The sequence below is a fragment of the Sminthopsis crassicaudata genome, chromosome 6 (assembly GCF_048593235.1).
Source record: "Sminthopsis crassicaudata isolate SCR6 chromosome 6, ASM4859323v1, whole genome shotgun sequence".
In the NCBI taxonomy this organism is placed as follows: Eukaryota; Metazoa; Chordata; class Mammalia; order Dasyuromorphia; family Dasyuridae; genus Sminthopsis; species Sminthopsis crassicaudata.
In genome coordinates this window covers 243,141,520-243,162,995 of record NC_133622.1, presented here as the reverse complement: position 1 = coordinate 243,162,995, position 21,476 = coordinate 243,141,520, and the positions used below count along the sequence as shown (strand labels likewise).

Sequence of the window (21,476 nt, the reverse complement as noted above, 5' to 3'; positions counted from 1 at the left end):
GACAACAGCAGATATATCCCCTATGGAAGAGATGTACACAGAAAAGTGTCAAGAAAAGTGGTGATGAACTTGTCATGAGTCACAAGTAGGAATAAATGAGTAATGAGTTTCTATACTGATTTTAAGCTTTGCTTACCAGGCTAGTATACATTATGGGTTTCCCCCAGATATTATGTCTTTGATTTAGATAAACTACCCTCTCATGGCCATTGTTATTCTCCTGTAGTTTAACTTGATAGGATTTTTTGTTAAAATGTTGAACCACAATGATAATAATCCTATAAAATAATAATAATAATTTTATTGATCTGAACTTCTTCCATGCCCTGATATAGAAAATAACGAATATATAATGAAATGAATGGAATTTTAAAAACTATCGTAAAGAATAACAATAGGGGAAACTTGTTTGTAGAGTGGATAGATCACCAGGCCTGAAGTCAGGAGGACCCGAGTTCAAATCTGATCTCAGACACTTGGGCAAATCACTTAATCCCAATTGCCTCAACAACAAAAAAAGAATAACAAAAACAACAATAGCTAGCATTTATATAGGATTCTTAGGTTTAGTAAGCACCTTACAGATATCTCATTTGACTCTCATTTCACATATGTAGAAAGTGAGGCAAAAAGAAGGTGAGGGACTTCTCCAGAACCACACTGCTGATATCTAAAGCCAAGTTTGAACTCGGTCTCACCAATTCCAAGTGCAGAGCTTTATCGACTTCCATTAGCTGAGAAATCAGACATTTGGACTAGAGAATCTCTAAGTCCTGTCCAGTTCTCTTTGGATGGGCCTTTCTAGGAGAACTTTGAAGGTTTGGCTGTATCTGAATCTGGTCCTTAATGTAGAGTCACACAATCAAGGTTAGTATTGTCTCTTTTCAGAAGACAATACTATTTCTGGGTATTGCTCTGCCTATTTCTGGGGTACAATGGTCTGGGGAGCCAAAGGGACACTTGTTAAGGGCATTAGGAGGGTACATGAATCACATTTCATGACTGATCTCAGAAGATGCAGCTTCAGCACCATTATTTCACTGAAGAAAGGTGACAAGAGTATGGAACAAAGGTTTTAGAGTTTACACATCCCAGTAAGTACACATCACAGTGGTGCCATTTGAAATTAGGACATTATTTCAACCAGAGAGTTATCACTGCTCGGGTTGAGACATCTGATCTTAAGCCAGGGCAACCTAGAATATCTTTGACATATTTGTTGGACTGTCTCCAATTAATGGAAGGAACTCTCTTTTCTTAGCAGCTAGGTTGAGTTTTGGAACCAGTCAAAATTGTTTGGAGTCAAATCTGGGCAATAAAGTGAGGAAGGAGATCCCTTGGAGGTTGTATTCCTTTGTGGGTTAAAAACAAGATCAGATTGCAAAGTGAAACAATAAGATGGATTGATTTGTGTTTGGAAACTTGGCTCTGAAAATCCATCCAGTGAGGAGTTTAAACACGGTTGGTCTGAGCAATGCTGCCATGAGATGAGATTTTGGGGGATGATATTGCAGCCTTCCAGGCAGCTGATCAGAAAGGAAAATATATCCTTTTTTCAGTTTTATTAGAGAAGCATTCATTAATGCAGTGTCTCCTTACTATAAGGTAGAGAAGAAGTAGTAATGGAGGACATAGAGAACCCATCTCAGAGTCCTTAAGTCAGAGCCTTACTTTTGATTCCTACTGGTTTCTTGGGATCCTTTGTTCTCTCTGACTACAAGCTGCTAAGATGCTGCTACCTGCATAGATGAAGGGATTTTCCTCACCATAATTTCAATAGATCAATAAAATCAGAGGTCTTCTCTTTCTTCCTTCAAATAAAGAGGCAGAAGGCATAGACTGGGCAAAAATAGGAAAAAAAAATGAAAAACTTCCTGCCCTAGAAGTTACATTCTATTAGTGACATGGAACATGACTACTGATATGTAAGTATAAGCTGGGGGTAAGGGGAACAAGATGGAGATTATAGAATCATAGGATTATCAATCAGGAGCTAGAATGGATTTCAGATTCCAATTAATCCATCACCACTATTTTACAGATAAAGAAACCAAGAGCTTGAGAAGGGAAATGTTTTACCCAAAATAATAAGGATGAAGTTAGGCAAAAATTATGGAAAAATTATCTCTAAAAATATATGACACAACTTTATAGATTTAGGGAATGACAGGTTTTTTTCTCTTTGGAAAGAGTCTAGACATGTAGACATGTGTACACAAATGTGTAGAGAGTAAAATTCATCTCCCTTTATGTAGATTGATCACTTTTCTACAAGCCACAGACTGAGCAAATACTCTCAGTATGCTGAGAAGCAGCAGAGCATAGCAGGAATAGAACTCTTCCCCCCTCCCCCTAATTCAGGAAGACTTGAATCCAAGTCTTCCCTTTGAGATATACTAGATGAATATACCCTGGATCTTTTTTTTTTATAATTTTTTTCACAGTATATATGCACGAGTAATTATTTTTTTAATAACATTATCCCTTGTATTCATTTTTCCAAATTATCCCCCCCCTCTACTCCCTCCCCTTGATGACAGGCAATCCCATACATTTTACATGTGTTACAATAGAACCTAGATATAATATATGTGTGTAAATACATTTTCTTGTTGCACATTGAGTATTAGCTTCCGAAGGTATAAGTAACCTGGGTAGATAGACAGTAGTGCTAACAGTTTACATTCACTTCCCAGTGTTCCTTCTCTGGTATACCCTGGATCTTGTATAAAATGGATGCTCAGTAAATGTTTATTGATGGGACCTTCTTTATACACCAAAACATTTGTAGACCCATTAAGCAGCATCATCAACTACTGGGAAATATTTAATGGAAAGTGGGCCAATCAAAGAATTAGCTGGAGTCGGGAAACCACAGGATGTTGGTTCCGGAAGAAAAGACGACATAGAAAGTTCAGATAGTTGACACTGGAGAGATTGTTTGGTTCAAATGTCTCATTTTACCAGTGATCGTTCCAGGCTGGCAGAGGTGCCTTGCTCCCTGTTGCCTGATGAGTTCTATGTGGTGGTGACAGGTACTGTGGTCTTCTATCTAGTCTCCTTTTTCTAAACCCTAATGGCTGCTGCCATACATAGAGGGTCAAAAGAGAAAGCCATATTTTCATTTAGCAGAAGATTCTATAAGCAGTGATTTTCTAGTACCATTTTTGAAATTCAAATGCTTCATTTTTTTCCTTTTAGAATTAATTTGGTTCTTTCTCTTAAGGCCAGTTAGTTTTTCAGGAATGGCAGAAGTTACCGAGTCACCCTAGCATCAGGGCCTCCTATTCTCTCATCATCTTGACTTTGATGACTTGAAATCTGGGTAACCTCAATACCGGCCTTTAAATTCTGGAATACACCTTCCTAGGGACAATGGAGACTGAATGCTTCCTTGTTCTTCTGAGGCTCTTCGTTGTGCTTCTTTTTAATCCAGGTTCCTAGCAGGTGTACTGAATGGAGTTATACATACAGGTCTCTGGAACTGGGAGCCATTCTCCTGGCCTTCTTTAGTCCCAGGGACCATGGAGAGCTCAGTAAAATAATCCTCATTGGCTGCTCTTGGATTGTTTCAGAAGTGGGGTTCCCAGAGCAATTTCTCTTGCTTTTCAAGGCTCCTCTCAGGGATTTAGTCAGAATAACAATTATAATGAGAGGCAGTGTTGTACAGTGGAGGTAGTGACAAAAGCGAGGCAAGAAGACATGGGTTCCAGACCCACCATTGGCAAATTTTCTTTACGATTCTGTGCTACTCATATGGGTTCTCAGTGCTTTCAATCCCAGCTTCTTAAACTGGCAACAAAATATGGTGGATTGTAACTGTATGTTATGATTGTGAAATTATGACTTATTATCAGAAAATATTTAATTTGTATACCTATATTAGGTACCCAGATAGCCAGGGTCACACAAGCTCTGACTTCCATATCATGATAATTCTAGTGTCTTCCTTTGATTGATTTCTTTTTGTCCTTGGATGTAGCTTGTGCGTATTTGTTTGCATGTTGTTTTCCCCATTACCTGGTGTGCTCCTTAAGCGAGTGTTGCCAGTGCTTAGCACAGTGTTTGGCGTGATAGTAAGCACTTAATACATATTTGATTGCCTAGTCCTTTTTCAGCATTTTCAGGCCCCAATGATTTCACAGAATTGCAGAATAGGGAGGGACGGTAGAGGCCATCTAGTCTAGACTCTATTTGTATTTCTTTTACAAAATTTTCCTCTGGCCAATATTATTTGAAAGACTCTAATACTGGGGGGAATTTAGTACCTCCTGATACAGCCTATTCTATTTGTGTATAAGCTTAATTATTTTTTTATTTAATTTTTATTTTATTTTATAATTATAACTTTTTTTTTGACAGAACATATGCATGGGTAATTTTTTACAACATTATCCCTTGCACTTACTTCTGTTCAGATTTTTTCCCTTCCTCCCCCAGATGGCAGGCAGTCCCATACATGTTAAATATATTACAATATATTCTAGATACAATATATGTGTGTAGAACCGAATTTTCTTGTTGCACAGGAAGAATTGCATTCAGAAGGTAAAAATAACAGTTTACACTCATTTCCCAGTGTTCCTTTTCTGGATGTAGCTGATTCTATCATTAATCAATTGGAATTGGATTATAAGCTTAATTATTAATATATAGTTTTCATATATGAAATGAATTTTGCCTCTCTGCCATTCCAATTCATGGCTTGTTAAAGCTTCTCTCACCTGCTCTCTCATCTCTGCCTCTCTCTGTCTCTGCTCTTCTCTCACTGTCCCTTCTCTCTTCCCTCCTCTCTTACCTTTTCCTCTTTCCCTCTTACCTCCCCCCCTGCCCTTCTCCTTTCCTCAGGGCATTATGTGAGTAGGTATAATAAAGGCTTTTAAGATTACACGTGGCTGTTCTTGAGCTCGCTACCGGTTATTAAAGGCCTCAGAGGAGGCGAGCCGGGAAGAGTTGACACTGCAAAGGTCAGTGGTCAAAGGTACTCTGTTGGGCCTAGGACAGACTAGTAATTCTCTTTCCTGCCTCTCCTCACTTCTTCTCTCTGTATTCCACTCCCTTTACTTTTCCTCTTGATGTTATATTTTCCAGTGCAATTATCATAGGACAGATATTCTTTCAGAATATTGCTCTTCTGAATTGGACAATTTCTTAGTGATGATTTTTATTTTTAAATTTTTCCCTTCTTAACACATTTCTACATTTATCATTTGGTGCAAGAAAAATCAGATCAAAAGGGAAAAAGTGAGAACGAAAAAAATAACAAAGCAAACAGCAAAAACAAAGGTGAGAATACTATGTCATGATCCCACATTCAGTCCTCAATGTCCTCTCTCTGAATGGGAATGGCTCTCTTCTTCACCACACTATTGGAATTGCCCTGACTCACTTCCTTGTTGAAAAGAACCAAGTGCGTAGAAGTGATCTTTTTAAAAATATATATTTCTTTTTTTTTTCTTCCCCCCTGAGGCTGGGGTTAAGTGACTTTCCCAGGGTCACACAGCTAGGAAATGTTAAGTGTCTGAGACCAAATCTGAACTCAGGTCCTCCTGAATTCAGGGCTGGTGCTCTATCCACTGTGCCATCTAGCTACTCCAAAATATATATTTCTTGAATGAAATCTTTTGTAATAGTATTTGGAGTCAAGGGTTAAATCCTACTATGCCATATATTCAAAGTCTGATGACATTTCATGGTTCTGGATGATCAAAGACTAATTTTTTTGGGAGGAGGTACTATTTCTAGTATTTCTAGTATTATATGATTCTATTTATTCTCATATTCTAGAGTTATATGATTCTAATATTCTACTATTATATGAGCCCAACAGTAAACCTTTGATGGAACATAATGAATGAGCTAAGGAAAATAAGGATTAACAGGAAATGGCAATTGGGTTATGTATTATGTAAACTGCATTAAGCATTGGTATAATCCTGTATCTTCAGAATGATAACTGTCCATAAGATTGTTTGGGAACTTAACCTCTTTCTTCTCTTCTTCACCAGGAGACAGTGAGAAAATATAGTCTTCCTCGTAAGATGGGTAAGGTTAATGTAAAATAGCTTTGGGGAGGGACAGCATTCTGTTTCACAGCTTATGATTCAGAAGCACTGCCTCTTTACCAATGACTTGGTGTATACACTGTCCTTAAGAAGCGGGCATCCCATGGAAAGAGTTAATAGGAGCAGACACTCAGCCATTTAATAACACTATTGGAGTGGGAGCTGTAGTTCATATCAGAGAAGTACCACCATAATCTAATTGAGGAGATGTTTGCTATTTGGCTGGAACATGTCTTAGATGAATTACTATAAATATCAATAATTATTAGAGATTCTCAGGGCACATGTTTTTGACATGGTACATAGACCTAAGAGGAAATGAGTCAAGTTTATAGTATTTGAATGTTTGTAAATTCTGGAGAACTAATTTTGGAGCTTTGGGAGCACTCTTGGAACCCAAATAAAAGTTTTTGTTTTCCCCTTAATAAGAGGTAGCATAATTATAATTATCCCTTCCACATTATGACTTTCCCCATGGTAATTTCACTATATCAAAAGTCAGTATAAGTAATTAAATGGTAATTTTTTGGGGGAATGTTAAGGACCATGCCTAAGTGTGACACCCAGAAAGCATGTAAAGGTTAAAGGGGACTATACCATTAAGGGTGGGTTGGTTCAGGGCAGCTAGGTGGCGCAGTGGATAGAGCACCAGCCTTGAATTTAGGAGGACCACAGTTCAAATCTGATCTCAGACACTTAACACTTTCTAGCTGTGTGACCCTGGGCAAGTCACTTAACCCCAGCCTCAGGGGGGGGGGGGAAGGTGTGTTGGTTCTCTGAAAGATATGATTCACAGTGGGGGCTTTCAGAGAACCAATCCCTCCATTTCCTTCTTCAGTATATTTTACAGGTGAAGAACTGAGACAAAGTTAAATGACTTATAGGGTCACATGACTATGTAATATTGGAGGCTGAATTTGAACTCATGAAGTTGTCTTCCTAGTTCTAAGCCCAGTGCTCTTTTCATTACATCACCCAGTTGCTGGTGCACCATATTAGGAAGGAAATATAAGGTTGAGAATTAGGGCCATTCCAATCACAAAGAATCTAATATTTGTCTCACCAATATTCCCTGGTTCTTTATACAAGGGATTATAGGATACTATATAGTAATAGGACTAAAAGGTAGAGCGTTGTGCTATATTGGACAGTGACTCTTAGATAAAAATAATAATCCAGGATATTTGCGTATATATCTTTACTGTTTGTGGGAAGATAGTTCAGGTTACTCAATTTCTGAAAACCTTTTATATTCATGTATCCAGGGTGGAAACTTATAAGAAGATAGATAGAACTCAGGGGTGTCAGAGAGAATACAAAAAATAAAGAAGACTGCATGTTGGGGGGGTCATCCAGAGAAGTCTGCCATCAGCCATTCTCTAATCCAGAAGAACTGAAAAATAATCTGAGAAGGAAGCTCAGTCTGGCAGCTGGTAGGTCCTCACTTTGTAATAGAGGTGTAGGATTTGCCTAAGGATCAATACTCTTATCATTGGCTTCTGAACTTTTGGAGAGCAGTCTCAGGAAATTGCTTCATCTGAAATGCAGGATCACGTGAACCCCTGAAGGAATTGTAAATAAATGACAGAACCATAGTGCTACATAACCTGCTGACCTTGCTCTTAGTGATGAAATGGAGGAAGAAGACAGAGAACTGGATTTATGTGTAAATGAGACCAGATCAGCAGTGCCCCACATGAAAAATCCCCTGGGGGATTTTGTAGAAGGTGGTCTACAAGATAGCTAGTATTCCAAGTTCAAGATATCCTCCAGGTGTATGTGTGTGTGTGAGGAGATTTGAAGGCAGGGAATGGTTTTCATGTTGGATCTATGGAACTGCTTCAATCAGAACCTCAAAAATGAAACATCTCTTGGAGGAGAAAAAATGTAGTTACATAAATTTAGGAAAATGATATAAAGTATTAACAATTTAATTCAAGGATTCAAATATCACAATAGAAATTTATTATGAGCTTTGTGACCCTGCACAATTCCTGGGTGCATTATTTTCAAGGGTATGTACAAATGGATCCAAGAATGGCCGATCCAAAGCTGGAAGGAACATTGGGAGCTGTTGAGCTCAGTCTTCACCTTTCATAGATAAAGAAATTGGTCGCAGGGAACTTAAATGATTTGCTCAACATCAAACAGCCAGTAAGTATCTGAGGTGTGACTTGAACCCAGGCTTTCCAGTGCTCTATCTACCATTTTTGTGCCTCTGTAGTCTCATCTCTAAAATGGGGATAATGATATTGAATCAAATATAATCATATATGCAAAATGCTTTGTGAGCCATAAAGTACCAGGTCATTTGGTTGATCAACAAGTTATTATTTTTTAAATCAAGGATCTTCTTTCTGCCAGGTTCTGGGATTTGGATATAGGAAAGGCCATACCATTTGGTGATATTATTATTTTGACTTGGTAAGTGACTGAATCTAGGTCTGGAGGGAAGTTAGGGAGTATCTAGTTGTAGGAACTGAGGAATTAGAGCAGGGGGAATATTCTCATCCTACAAGCAGCGAATGGTTTTCATGTTGGATCTATGGAACTGCTTCAATCAGAACCTCAAAAATGAAACATCTCTTGGAGGAAATAGGCCAAAATAGCTTGGCCAAAATAATACAGATAATAAGCTGCTGAAGGAGGATTCAGATGCAAATTCTCTGACTCTGATTTCAGGGAAATTGGTACTGATTTTTTTTGTGTTTACCCATATAGAAGAACCACTTGCTTGTAATATTTATCTGTCGCCTTCTTGGCCCTGGTTCTCAAACTTGGGAGAGTGTCTCTTGAGTCTATGGAGGCAGCTCAGTCTCAAGCCAAGATTGGGAGAAATTGATAGCTAAAGAGGCCATGGAGGAGAATGCAGATGGTTCAGGAGACAGATAGCCCTGAATTCAAGAAACCCTGAGTTCAAACTAGCCTTAGATATTAGCTAGATGACCCAGCACAAATACTAGAACATTTAACCTGGAGTCAGAAAACCTCAGTTCAGATTTGACCTTGGTTACTCACTACTTGTATGATCCTGAACAAATCATTTCACCTGTGTCTGCTTCTGTTTTCTCATCTGTAAAATGGAAATAATTATAAGCATGACCATCTCTCTGTGATTCAACATGGCAGCCAGATCCCTCAGTAGATGATTAATATTTCTTTATTGAGTTTATTGAGAAGAAATTCTATGAGAATTACATGCATGGGACTTCAAGTTGTCTTGGATTTCTTTCATAGAAATCTAGGGCTTGAAGCCTTTACAAGACAAAGAGAGCCAGGAATGTCTGGAATATAAAACTGCTAAGAATCTGCCATGGTGGCAATTTCTAAGGCAGGGCAGCCTAATGTGTGACGGGGGTTTCATTTTTAATATCAGGAGGATAGAATTCTAATCTCATTGATTCAGTGGCTCTGTAACCTTGGCTAAGTTAGGTTTTAATTTACATGAGCCTCATTTTCCTTCTCTATAAAATGGAGATAATAAAAAGGCCTCTATCACATGGTAGTTGTAAGGAACAAATTGAAGGAGCAGTGTGGTACTGGGGAAAGAACAACAAATCAAGTGCTAGCAAATTTCTGCACTGGCCATAGGTTCAAATCCTGATTATGACACTTATTATCTCAGTGAATCTGGAGCAGCCACACCACAGTTTCCTCTTTTAAAATGAGGAAATTGAACCTAAGTCTTCTAGTGCTGATATGATAGCATTATGTTTACTAAGACCTTTTCTGAATTTAAAACACTATGATAGGATCTAACTTCTAGCTCTGAACCTTAAATTCTGTTGTAGAGAATATAATAAATGTAAATTTAAAATGCTCCATAAATATTAGCTCAAGAACAAATACAACTCTCAGAGATTGTTGCTTAGTATAAGATAATAAGTATTCATTAAGCATCTACTGTGTATCTGACAATCCTGATGTCAAAAGATATGGACAAAACAGTCTCCCTCCAATGGATTACTACAAGCTGTTTGGACAACTAGAAAACCTGGTCTAAGCATCTTAGAGATAACATATGGGTCACAGCTGGATCCTGCCGTTGTCAGAATAAAAATATAATTCTCTTTTTTAAACTCTTTCTGAAGAGAAAAAAATGGAAGAAGAAATGTCATGATACCTTTAGAGGAGGTCCCTTAGATCATGGCACAGATTCTTTTCTAACTTTCTATCAGCTTCAGTGAAGTAGTCACTGTGTCTTCATGCATTATTGTGGGTGTATCTAAACTAACATTTATATTTTCGTTTTTAGTTCTAGGAGTGCGTCATCAGCACTTATTCCACAACTACAAGCTTTTTAAATTTTCATCTCCATGTTGGAATTAAGGAAGAAATGGATTTCCCCCCACAGATCCAAAATGGATTCAAAGCAGCAGACATTTAGATTAAGTATTAAAAAGATAGCGTATCTGTATTCTTTTGTTTCTTTTTTTAATAATTTAATTGATTTTATTTTATGGTCGGGTCTTTTTTTTGTTATTTGTTCACTTTTCTATACTATTTCTTGATTTGGAACTTTATGTTAAATTTGGGTTTTTAGAATGAGTGTCTTGTAAGCAATTACTGCCTTTTCTCTTTCTTTGTATTGCTAGTGCTTAGCACATATAATAAGTATATAACGATAGTTTATGGTTTCAATAACCCTCCTCCATTTTATAGGAAATCAGCTATCATACCACATAGTCAATTGCTGCCTCTCTGGGATAAATATTCCCAGTTCTTCCAGTTGATCCTTATATGGCATGGATTTAATACTCTTCTCCATCTTGGCTACCCTCCTTTGAATATTTTTAAGATGATCACTATTTTGCTTAAAATATTTCACTCAAAATTGATATTGTGATGGAATGGATGAAGTTCTGTTTTTTGAATCAGAGAATCCTAAATTTGAATGTCATTTCTGCTATTCCTGTTCAGTCATTTCCAGTCATGTCTGACTCCTGACTCCTTGGGGTTTTCTGGGCAAGGTTGTTGGAGTGGCTTGTCATCTCCTTCTCCTGCTCATTGCAGGTAAGGAAACTGAGGTGAAAAGAGTGAAATGACTTGAGTCTTGCACAGTCACACAGCTAGGAAATGCCTGAGTCCATATTTAAACTCATAAAGATGAGACTTCCTGACTCTAGGATTGATATTCTATCCAATGTGGCACCTCTGACACTTCCTACTTGGTTAGGCCTGGCCAAATCCCTCAATCTCTTTCAGGCCCAGTTCCTCTTTTTTGACATGGGGATAATAATAGGTCCTACCTTCTAGGGTTGTTGTATGGATTAAATCAGATAACCTGTGTGATGTTCTTTGCAAATCTTAGAGCAGTCTGTAAATGTCAGTTTTAGTACTATGTTAAGGACTTCTTTCCTCAAAATTTCAAAATAAATACTCCCTGATTACATGTTGCATCCAGCTATTTAAAGACAAAGACTGCCTTTTGTCTTGTCTTTGCATTCTAACAAATAGCATGGTTCTATTCGATTTAAGTCACAAACATTGATTATATTCTTCCTGTGTTGCCATAATAGCACACTGGATTGAATAGACACTTGAAAAATCCTTGTTGGACTGAGATGTATAGAATTGTTTTGGATGTGATTTGATAATACAGAAGGTTTTTCACTGATCTAGTACTTACCCTCATGGCTTTGGAAATTAGAAAAAAAAATTAACCTTTTCTTGAGGTCTTACTTCATTTTGGAATGGAGGTGACCCTGAGATTGGAAAATTATTATTATTTTTTTATTTTTTTTAATTCATTTTTCCAAATTATCCCCTCCCTCCTTTCACTCCCTCCCCCCGATGACAGGTAATCCCATACATTTTACATGTGTTACAATGTAACCTAGATACAATATATGTGTGTAAATACCATTTTCTTGTTGCACATTAATTATTAGCTTGAGATTGGAAGATTATTAATTCCACTGGTACTCAAACTCTGGATGAAACTACCAAGATGGAATCTTGATCTGCTTATGGATCTTTCCATAAGCTTGAGAAATATTGGGATTAATCTGGAGAGAAGCAACCACAGGGATTTGGCCTTGATATCCACTTGATGAAGGCCATTTCCCAAGAAATGCCAGGGTTATGATTTTTAGGATATTTAGCATGGCTGGTAGTATTCACAATGATAAAATCAGGTTTCCTCTGAAATACTGAAGCATTATTTTTAGCAGTGGCTGCTCTAAGGACAATTAGCATCAATTTTACACTTATCGTGTTCAGATCACTGCTGCAGACCCTGGTTATGAAGAAATCAATGAGCTCTGCTCCAGTTAGTTTCTGCTCTTTGGGAAGATTAGAGACAGAGTAAAAAATATGAGGTTTGGTCAGACTTGATCATTCACAACCATAAAATGATACTGAAATAACCCGAGTGTGAGGGTAAATGACAGATTCCTGAGTGGGCAGCATCTGAAACTTCTTAGAAGTGAAGGCAGCCTTTGGTTCACAAAAGTTGTGCCAGCGAGCACAAACTTGGGTCAATTTTATCATAGATAGTGATAAGAACACTGGTATTGGAATCAGAGTCTAAGGGTGTAAGTCAACAAATCTTGACTTTGACCTTGTATGACCTTAGACAAATTATAACATCTCAAGACCTCAATTTCCTTATTTGTTACAAGAAAGGTAAAAGAAATAGATTATTTCTTTAATTTTAAGTCACATTTCTTTATAGTTTGCCGAGTCCCACTTTCCTTATGTACAAAATGAAAATTATAATATCTATACTATTTATAAAGTTGTGAAAACCTAAGATTATACTTGTGAAAATACCTTAGTGTAAGAGGAACATAAGCTTTCATTATTGTTTTTTTCCTCATGATTATTGATAATTGATCATGACCATATCAATGATTATTGAATGTTATCATTTCAAAGACTTGGGAAGTTCTTCAGTTTGTGTCAGAGACTTAAAAAAAAGGATTCAAGTTGGAAGAGTTACTCTAACACTATTCCTACACACTATTCCAAATTGTACCATTGGCTTATCTGTCTGACTTGGTTGAAATGTTATCCTCTTGTGGAAAGAATGAGAGAGAAAGGTCTTTACTGGTCTGGTTCTGGAAAGCAGAAGTTCAGGGCTTACATGTTAAGAAATTCTTGCCCATCACTTTCAGGGCCTCTTGGACTTCCTTATTCCTCAGACTATAGATCAGGGGATTGAGCATGGGGATGATGATGCCATAAAACACAGAGGCTATTTGATCATTCTCCTGGGACTCACTAGATGAAGGCTGTAAATACATGTAAGAAAGAGTCCCATAGTAAATGGTGACAGCTGTCAGGTGGGAGGCACAAGTGGAGAAGGCCTTGTGTCTCCCTGCAGCAGAGCTCATCCTCAAAATGGCAGCCAGAATGTAAACATAGGAGAAAAATACAACCATCACAGTGCTTATCAAATTGAAGCCCACACAGATGATTAGTAACATGACATTGATATCAATTGTGGAACAGGAAAGGGGGAGGACCAGGGGCACGTCACAGAAAAAGTGATTGATGGTGTTAGAATTACAGAAGACCAGAGAAAAGGTAAAACCAGTATGGATAGAGGCATTCAGGGATCCCATAACATAAGACACAGCAACGAGCTGGTTGCAAGCCCTCTGAGACATGACCACCGGGTAGTGCAGGGGGTTACAAATAGCCACATAACGGTCTATGGCCATGGCGGCAAGAAGGTAACAATCAGCTGTAGCAAATGTGGCATAAACAAAAAACTGGATCAGACATCCCGACAACGAGATAGACTTGTGGGACACCAGGAAGTTTTGCAGCATCTTGGGAGTGATGGCGGAGGTATAACAGAAGTCAACGAAAGCCAGGTGTTGGAGAAAGAAGTACATGGGAGTGTGAAGGTGGGAGTCAGCTTTGATGATCAGAATCATACCAAGGTTGCCCACTACAGAAGTGACATAGACAAACAGAAACACAAGGAACAGGACATGCTGTAGGTCTTGTCGGATCATAAAGCCCAGCAGGATGAATTCAGTCACTGTGCTGCTGTTTCCCTGGGTCATGACTTACGCAGATATATCACCTATGGAAGAGATGTACACAGAAAAGTACACACCACGAAAAGTGAGTTTTTCATGAGGCAGGACTAGATTTGAGAGAATAGAGAGTTTCTACCCTGCTATTTTGGTGGTTCATATTTTAAGCTTTATTTTATAAGGTTAGTACATATAATATAGTTTATTTCTTTATGTTTTTGATTTGAATAAATTACCCTTTTATGGGCAAGAGTATTTGAGATATTCTCCTCTGGTTTGAACTGATAGATTTTACTGTGTGATTAACTGATAAATATTGAACCACAGTAATAATAATAAATAATAATAAAATTAATAAAAAAAATAATAAGAATACAAATGATTTTACTAACCTGATCTCCTTCTAAGCCCTGATAGTAGAAAATCACATTTCATGACTGATCTCAGATGCTGCAGCTTCACCCACCATCTCTTCACTGAAGTAAGGTGACAGAGTATTAAACGAATGTTTTAGAGCTTACAGATCCCATGAGGTCTGTACCACTTAAATTGTGCCTTTTGAAGTAAGTACATTTATTGAAATTGTAGAACTATTACTGCTCAGGCTGAGAGATTGGATCTTAAGCCTGGGCAACCTAGAGAAATTATGCCATATTTGTGGGACTATCCCCACTCAATGGAGGAAACTCTTTTTCCTTGGAAGGTAGGTTAAATTTTGGGACCAGACAAAAATAGTTTGGAGCTAAGTCTAGGTAATAAGGTGGGGAAGGAGATCCTTTAAAGTTTATTCTTCCTTTGTTAGTTAAAAACAAGATCAGATTGCAAAGCAAAACAATGAGACAGATTGATTTGTGGGTGGAAACTTGGCTCTGAACTCCTACCCAGACAGGAGTTCAGAGTTGGATGGTCTGAGCAATGGTATCATGGGATAAGGTGTTGGGGGATGAGACTCCGGCCTTCCAGGTTGCTGATCAGAATGGGACATCTGTCCCTTCTTCAATTTGACTAAAGAAATATTTGCTAATGCAGTGTCTGCTATGACAAGGCAGAGAAGATGGAGTAATGGAGGACACAAAGAGACCACTTTAAGTCAGAGCCTTACCTTTGATTCCTACTGGCTTTTCAGGGCTCTGCATTCTCCATGACTATAAACTACAAAGCTGCTGCTTCCTGCATAGATAGAGGAATTTCCCTCACCACAATTTCCCTAGATCAATAAAATCATGGTCTTTTCTTCCCTTTCTCAAATAGAGGCAGAAGGCATGAACTGGCTAAAAAGAGGAAAAAGATAAAAATTTTCCTGCCCTTAAGAAGGTTACATTCTACTAGTGACATGGAACAGGACCCCAGATGTAAGTAACAAGCTGGGGGTAAAAGGAACTAAGGAGAGATCAGAATCAGAATCATAGGACAATTGATCAGCAGTAAGAAAAGGCTCCAAATTCCAATTAGCCCATTGCCAACATTTTATAGATTAAATTAAGATGAACAAATATAAACTTATTATATAAATTTATAAATATGTATAAATATAAATTATATAATTTAATATATTTATCACAATTTAATTATTATAATAATTATTAAAATATTGATAAAGATACATTATATATTTATATAAATATAAATTATATAATTTAATATATTCATTACAATATAATTAGTATAATAATTATTAATATATTGATAAAGATAAATTATATATTTACATAAATATAAATTATATATTTATATAAATATAAATTATATATATTTATATAAATATAAATTATATATATTTATATAAATATAAATTAAGATAATAAAGATTAAGATATAAATGAAGGTCCAGAGAAGGGACATGTTTTACCCCAAATGCCAAAGCAGTAAGGCTGAGATTAGGCAAAAATTATGGAAAGATTATATATACAAATATATGATATAACTTTACAGACTCAGTGGATGGCAGTTTTTTTCTCTTTAGAAAGAGTCTAGACTGTAATTTAATCTGTATAGAGTAAAATACAACTCCCTTCATGCAGATTGTGTCCTAAAATTTTCTGAAATTCATAGTCTTAGCGAGTTGTCTCAATGTCCTGAGAGAAAACAGTGTAATGGGAAGGGAACTAGTTGTTAGTCCTCAACTTGGGAAGACTCAAATTCAAGTCTTGCATTTGATATATACGGGTGTGTGACCATTGATCTTGTATAAAATAGTTGCCCATTAAATGTTTATTGAATAGATGAGACCTACCTTATCCAGCAAAACATTTGTAGAACCATTAAGCAGTACTGTTGACTACTGGGAAATGTTTAATGGAAAGGTGGGTCAATCAAAGAATTAGCTGCAGTCGGGAAACCACAGGATGTTGGTTCTGGAAGAAAAGTAGGTTCAAGATATTTGGACTAGATTCTCGCTACATTATCAACTATCTCATCTTACCAGAGATTAGAGGATCTGCCCAGTCTGGCAGAGGTACCTTGCTCCCTGTTGCCTGATGTGTTCTATGTAGTAGTGAGAATAGAAGTCAGGTATCGTGGTCTTCTATGTAGTCCTCTTTCCCTAGATCCTAACTCCTGCTGCCATACTCAAATGGTCAAAAGAGAGAGCCATATTTTCATTTAGCAGAAGTTTCTATAAGCAGTGATTTTCTGTACTGTTTTGAGACTCAAATGCTTCACTTTTTTTCCTTTTAGACTTAATTAGACCCTTTGGAAGCCAGTAAATTTTTCAGGAATAGTAGAATAATTAGTGACTAACCCTAGTACTAGGGCTTCTTCTTCTCTCATCACTTTAGCTTCGATGAGATGAGAGTCTGGGTCACCTCAACACTAGCCCTATCCCAGGGGCAATGGGGTTTATATATTTCTTTGGTCTTCTAGGGTTCCTACATGGGCTTGTTCTGCTTCCTTCTAATCCAGGCTGACAGGAAGGGTAACAGTATCTTTGCAGGAGTAGTGAAGGGAGCTATACATAAGGCTGGTTTATGGCATTGGGACCCATTCTCTTGAGTCTCTCTAGCCCCAGAGACTGTAGAGAATCAGGAGAAAAATCCTCATTGGCTGCCCTTGAACTGTTGAAGAGCTGGGATTCCCAAAGGAGTTTCACTTGCTTTTCAAGACTCTTCTCAGGGATTTATTCTGAAAAAATAATTATAATGAGAGACAGTGTGGTGTGGTGGAGGCAAAGTGACAAAAGTGAATCACACTAAAGAGAGCCAGAAGACATGGGTTGCAGACCCACCACTGGCACATTTTATGTATGATTCTGTGCTAGTCACATGACTTCTTTGCACTCTGGATCTCGGCTTCTTAAACTCACAACCTAATATTGGGTGTTGTAACTGAATGTGAGGGTTGTGAAATTATGACTTATTAGAAAATGATTAATTTGCATACCTATTTTAGGCACCTCTATAGTCAGGTAAAATTTTCTTGTGGGAAAAGGGGTTACGAGTGGGAAAGTTTAAGTAGGTCTGCTCAAAATAATTCTTTTATGACTCAGTTGATAAAAAGGTGCTGACTTACATTGATATCCTTATTTGGGAATTTGCTATACAAATGGAATCACCAGTCTGGTACTTATTGCAGTAATTATTATGTTTCTGTTCAGTCACTGCAATCATCACTAATGTTTGGTAGACTCATTTGGGGTTTTCTTGTCAAAGATGTTGGAGTGGTTCCCCATTTCCTGCTTCAGCTCATTTTACAGATTGGGAACGGAGGCAAACAGGGTTAAGTGACTTGCCCAGGGTCACACAACTAGTAATTGTCTATGGCTGGATTTGAACTCAGGATGATGAGTCTTTCTTACCATCTTATCTAAGAAGAGTAAATAATGGAATACTGGTACACATAACTCAGAAGTGAGCAAAGCTTATTGGACAGAATTCAATACCATAGCAGGCCCTCAGTTGGTTTTAATTTTTGGATATGAAACTGTGTGTTTCACTGCAGCCTAGGCAACTAGTTCTATTCACACAAAACTATATTCTCAGCTTGGGGATCAGCTTTTGCAAAGATTTGCAGAAAGAAATGGATCACTGAATTCTGGGGTAACAAGTAGGTAATTCAGAAGGATTCCAAGGAAGAAGCCAAAGTAGAGATATCAGTGAATGCAGAAGAAGGAAGAATTGTTTCCTTTTTCCTTTTCTTATTTCCTTTATCCCGAGGCAAAGGTCTCTTTGTACCCAAGCCAGATGCTGGTAAAATGGGAGAGAATACCCTGCAAGAGCTCATAATAATTTAATAATAGGTTTGCTCCAATAGGTAAGGAACATAGGAGCAAAGATAAGCTCTGTAATTGTCAGAAAATAAGAGGACAGAAAAAAGGAGGAGGGCTTATGTGGAGCTGGATTCCTCTCTTTTCCCTGCTTCAATTCTGCCCTCTAGAAGCATATTCTATTTTTTTTCTCATATATTCTGACTCTGGCTCTTAATTATGTTACCCTAGACAAGTCACTCCTTCCCAAAAAATGGGTACAGTGATACTTTTGCTAGCTACCTCATAGGATGGCATGAAAAAAAAACATATCACATGACACAAGTGTAAATTTCTTTTGTTCTGACATGTTTAATAAATTCCTCGAGAACAGTTCTACCTTTATCAGACTGAGGTAAAGGGGAAAAACAGGAAATATTAAGATGGGACTGTTAATAGTCTGAGGCACCAATGATGACATCAAGTAAGGGTTTAAGATCAAGCATGGAAGAATTGGTTTCACTTTTAGATTTTTTTTTTTTAAGTCTGGACCTGTGATTTTATTAGCAAAGGAATTTCTCTCTGTAGAAACTCCAATTACTGAGTCATATGGATAATTTGTTGATATGTTATTCAATTCAGGTGAAGTCAACAGATATTTTTTAAGATTCTGATATACACCAAGCACTGTTGGTAGCCATGTATAAAGAAAAACATCAATGAAAGTCTCCCATCTTCAGAAGCTCAATTTTTATTGGAGAGAGTGTGTAAAAATTAAGTGTGTAACTGTTACTTGTGTGATTAGCAATGCTGATATGATTTCAAACATTGGGATTAGTCATCGGAGAAGTTATTTTTAGGAATGCAGGTTCTGGAATTGAAGATAGTTGTAGAGATTTTCTACTTTGGTCTTAGATCACGCCAGTAGACTAATCCTAGTTATATTCCACATTGATGAACATCACTTAAATAGTCAAAAAAACACTTTTAAGATCATACTAGTGCTGAGAAAGTCCTTCAGTATTGTTTTCAATGGGTTGATAAGAATTTAACAAACTTTTAATACTTTTTTTCTATTTGCCAAGGTGCTGTTCTAGGTGCTAGGGATATAGAACAATTTCTGCCCGCAAGGCTTACATTCTAGTGGAGGACATAGAATATAAATAGAGACATGAATCCAAAATACTTTGAAGAAAGTAGGAAAGACAATATTGATAGCCCAAGGAGGCAGGAAAGGATTTGTAAGGGAGGTGAGACTTGTGGGATAAAACTACATTGCATACATTTTAACCAGTCTGAGACATCAAAATATTTATTAAAAAGTTATGATAAAAGGCAGTGTACTGGGAATTGGAAATGCAAAGACAAACTAAAAACATGGTTCCTGTCCTCAAGGGCCTTTTCTTTTCCTGGGAGAGGGATGTAACCTATGGACAAACTGATAAATAAAAGTCAATTTGAGGAGAGAGAGCATTAAATATTAGGAAGAAATAGAAGGGGATTCTCAATGAAGGATTTTAAGAGTTCAAGATGATGAGGTCATATAGATGCTTCATTATATGACCTTGCAATGGAACTGTTTTAGGTGAGTCAGGCCTCTCCACTGATTACAATCCCTTCCAATTTGATGGGTAGGTTAATGAAGTCAGGATACAGACAGTGAAGTTCAGGAAATGTGAGATAGAACTGCATGCCTTCGGGCTGATAAACAACAAGGTTTTGTAAGGAGGAAACAGAAAACTATGCTTATTTCCATCTATTGGATTAAAACATTTCTTAAGCTGTTGAGTCAGTTGGCATCTGGTTGGCATATGGGCCCAAGAGGCAGAGTGTCACAATAGAGAGAGCTCTTTCATTGACATGACATCAAGCGGGACATGGGCTTGCATCTTGCTTCCTACATTTGTGTAAGTAGTAGAAAACAATTTTATTTATTTACTTATTTCACTGGGCCTCAAATTTAGGAAGAGACTATTCAGATGGAGTGTTGATCTACTAATGGACTCTTCCTTCCTTAAAGAATATCTGGATTAAGTCTGGAGAGCATTAACCATGGTATCCATCCACTGAAAGCCACATCCCAAGGCATAGAGATATGAATATAGAATACTTTGAAGAAAATAGGAAAGGGTTGTGATCATTAGGATCTTTAGGGTAGCAGTTAGTGTTCACGATGAAATGATCATGTTTCTTCTGAAATGCTAAAGCAGGGGTTCTCAAACTATGGCCTGTGGACCACATGTGGCTTGCTGAGGATGTTTATGTGGCCTGCCAAGTTATGGCAAATGGGCTGAGGGGCTCAGATAGAGTGGGAGCTTTTGTTTTTACTATAGTCCGGCCCTCCCACAGTCTGAGGGACAGGGAATTGGCCCCCTTTGTAAAAAGTTTGAGGACCACTGTAAAGCATTGTTATTAGCAGTGGCTGCTCAGGGAAAAATAAGCATCAATTTTACACTTATCATGTTCAGACCATTTAATGACCCTGGCGCAGACCCTCGTTATGAAGAAACCAATGAGATTTGCTCTACTTGGTTTCTACTCTCTTGGAAGTTTATAGATAGAGTAAACAAAAATATTAGGTTTGGTCAGACATGACCATTCACTACTATGAAGTGATGTTGAAATAACCAAGGAATATGGGAGTTAATGACAGACCCCTGCTTGACACTCTCTAAAACCCCATAGAGGTAGGCAAGTATCCTTTGTTTCACAAAAGTTCTGCCAGCGAACACAAGTTTGGGTCAATTTTACCATTATACTGGGATAAGAACACTGGGACTGGAATCAGAGTCTAGAACTTCAAATCTTGACTTTGAGCTTTCCCTGTGTGATCCTAGGTGAATCATTTAAACTCTCAAGACCTCAGTTTCTCGATTTGTTAAAAGAGTGAACAGAACTAGATAATTTTTTTAAGCTATCTTTTGATTTTACAACCACATCCCTTCATGGTTTGTCGAGTCATGATTTACTTATGTACAAAATGAAGATTATAATATTGATACTATCAATTTGTGGTGTTGTGAAAACCCAAGATTATACATATGAAACCGTCTTACTGCAGGAAGAATGTAAGCTGTCATTATTGTCTTCCTTGTCAGTTGTGATGATAATTATTGATAATTGATTACCATTATACCAATGAATATTAAATGTTAGAGACTTAAAAAGATTATTCAAATTGGAAGGGTTTTTTTTTTTTTAACGCTCCTGTGTGCTGTTCCAAATTGCACCATTGGCTGG

At 37.4% G+C, this 21,476-nt stretch overlaps 1 protein-coding gene across 1 annotated transcript; it reads right to left on the bottom strand.

The window, feature by feature from the left end:
* Window positions 1-13,141: 13,141 nt before the first annotated feature.
* LOC141547537 (putative olfactory receptor 5AK3) lies at window positions 13,142-14,083 on the bottom strand. Its single transcript, XM_074275928.1, has one exon. It carries the CDS (start codon window positions 14,081-14,083, stop codon window positions 13,142-13,144), a length of 942 nt encoding a protein of 313 aa, XP_074132029.1.
* Window positions 14,084-21,476: the final 7,393 nt, after the last annotated feature.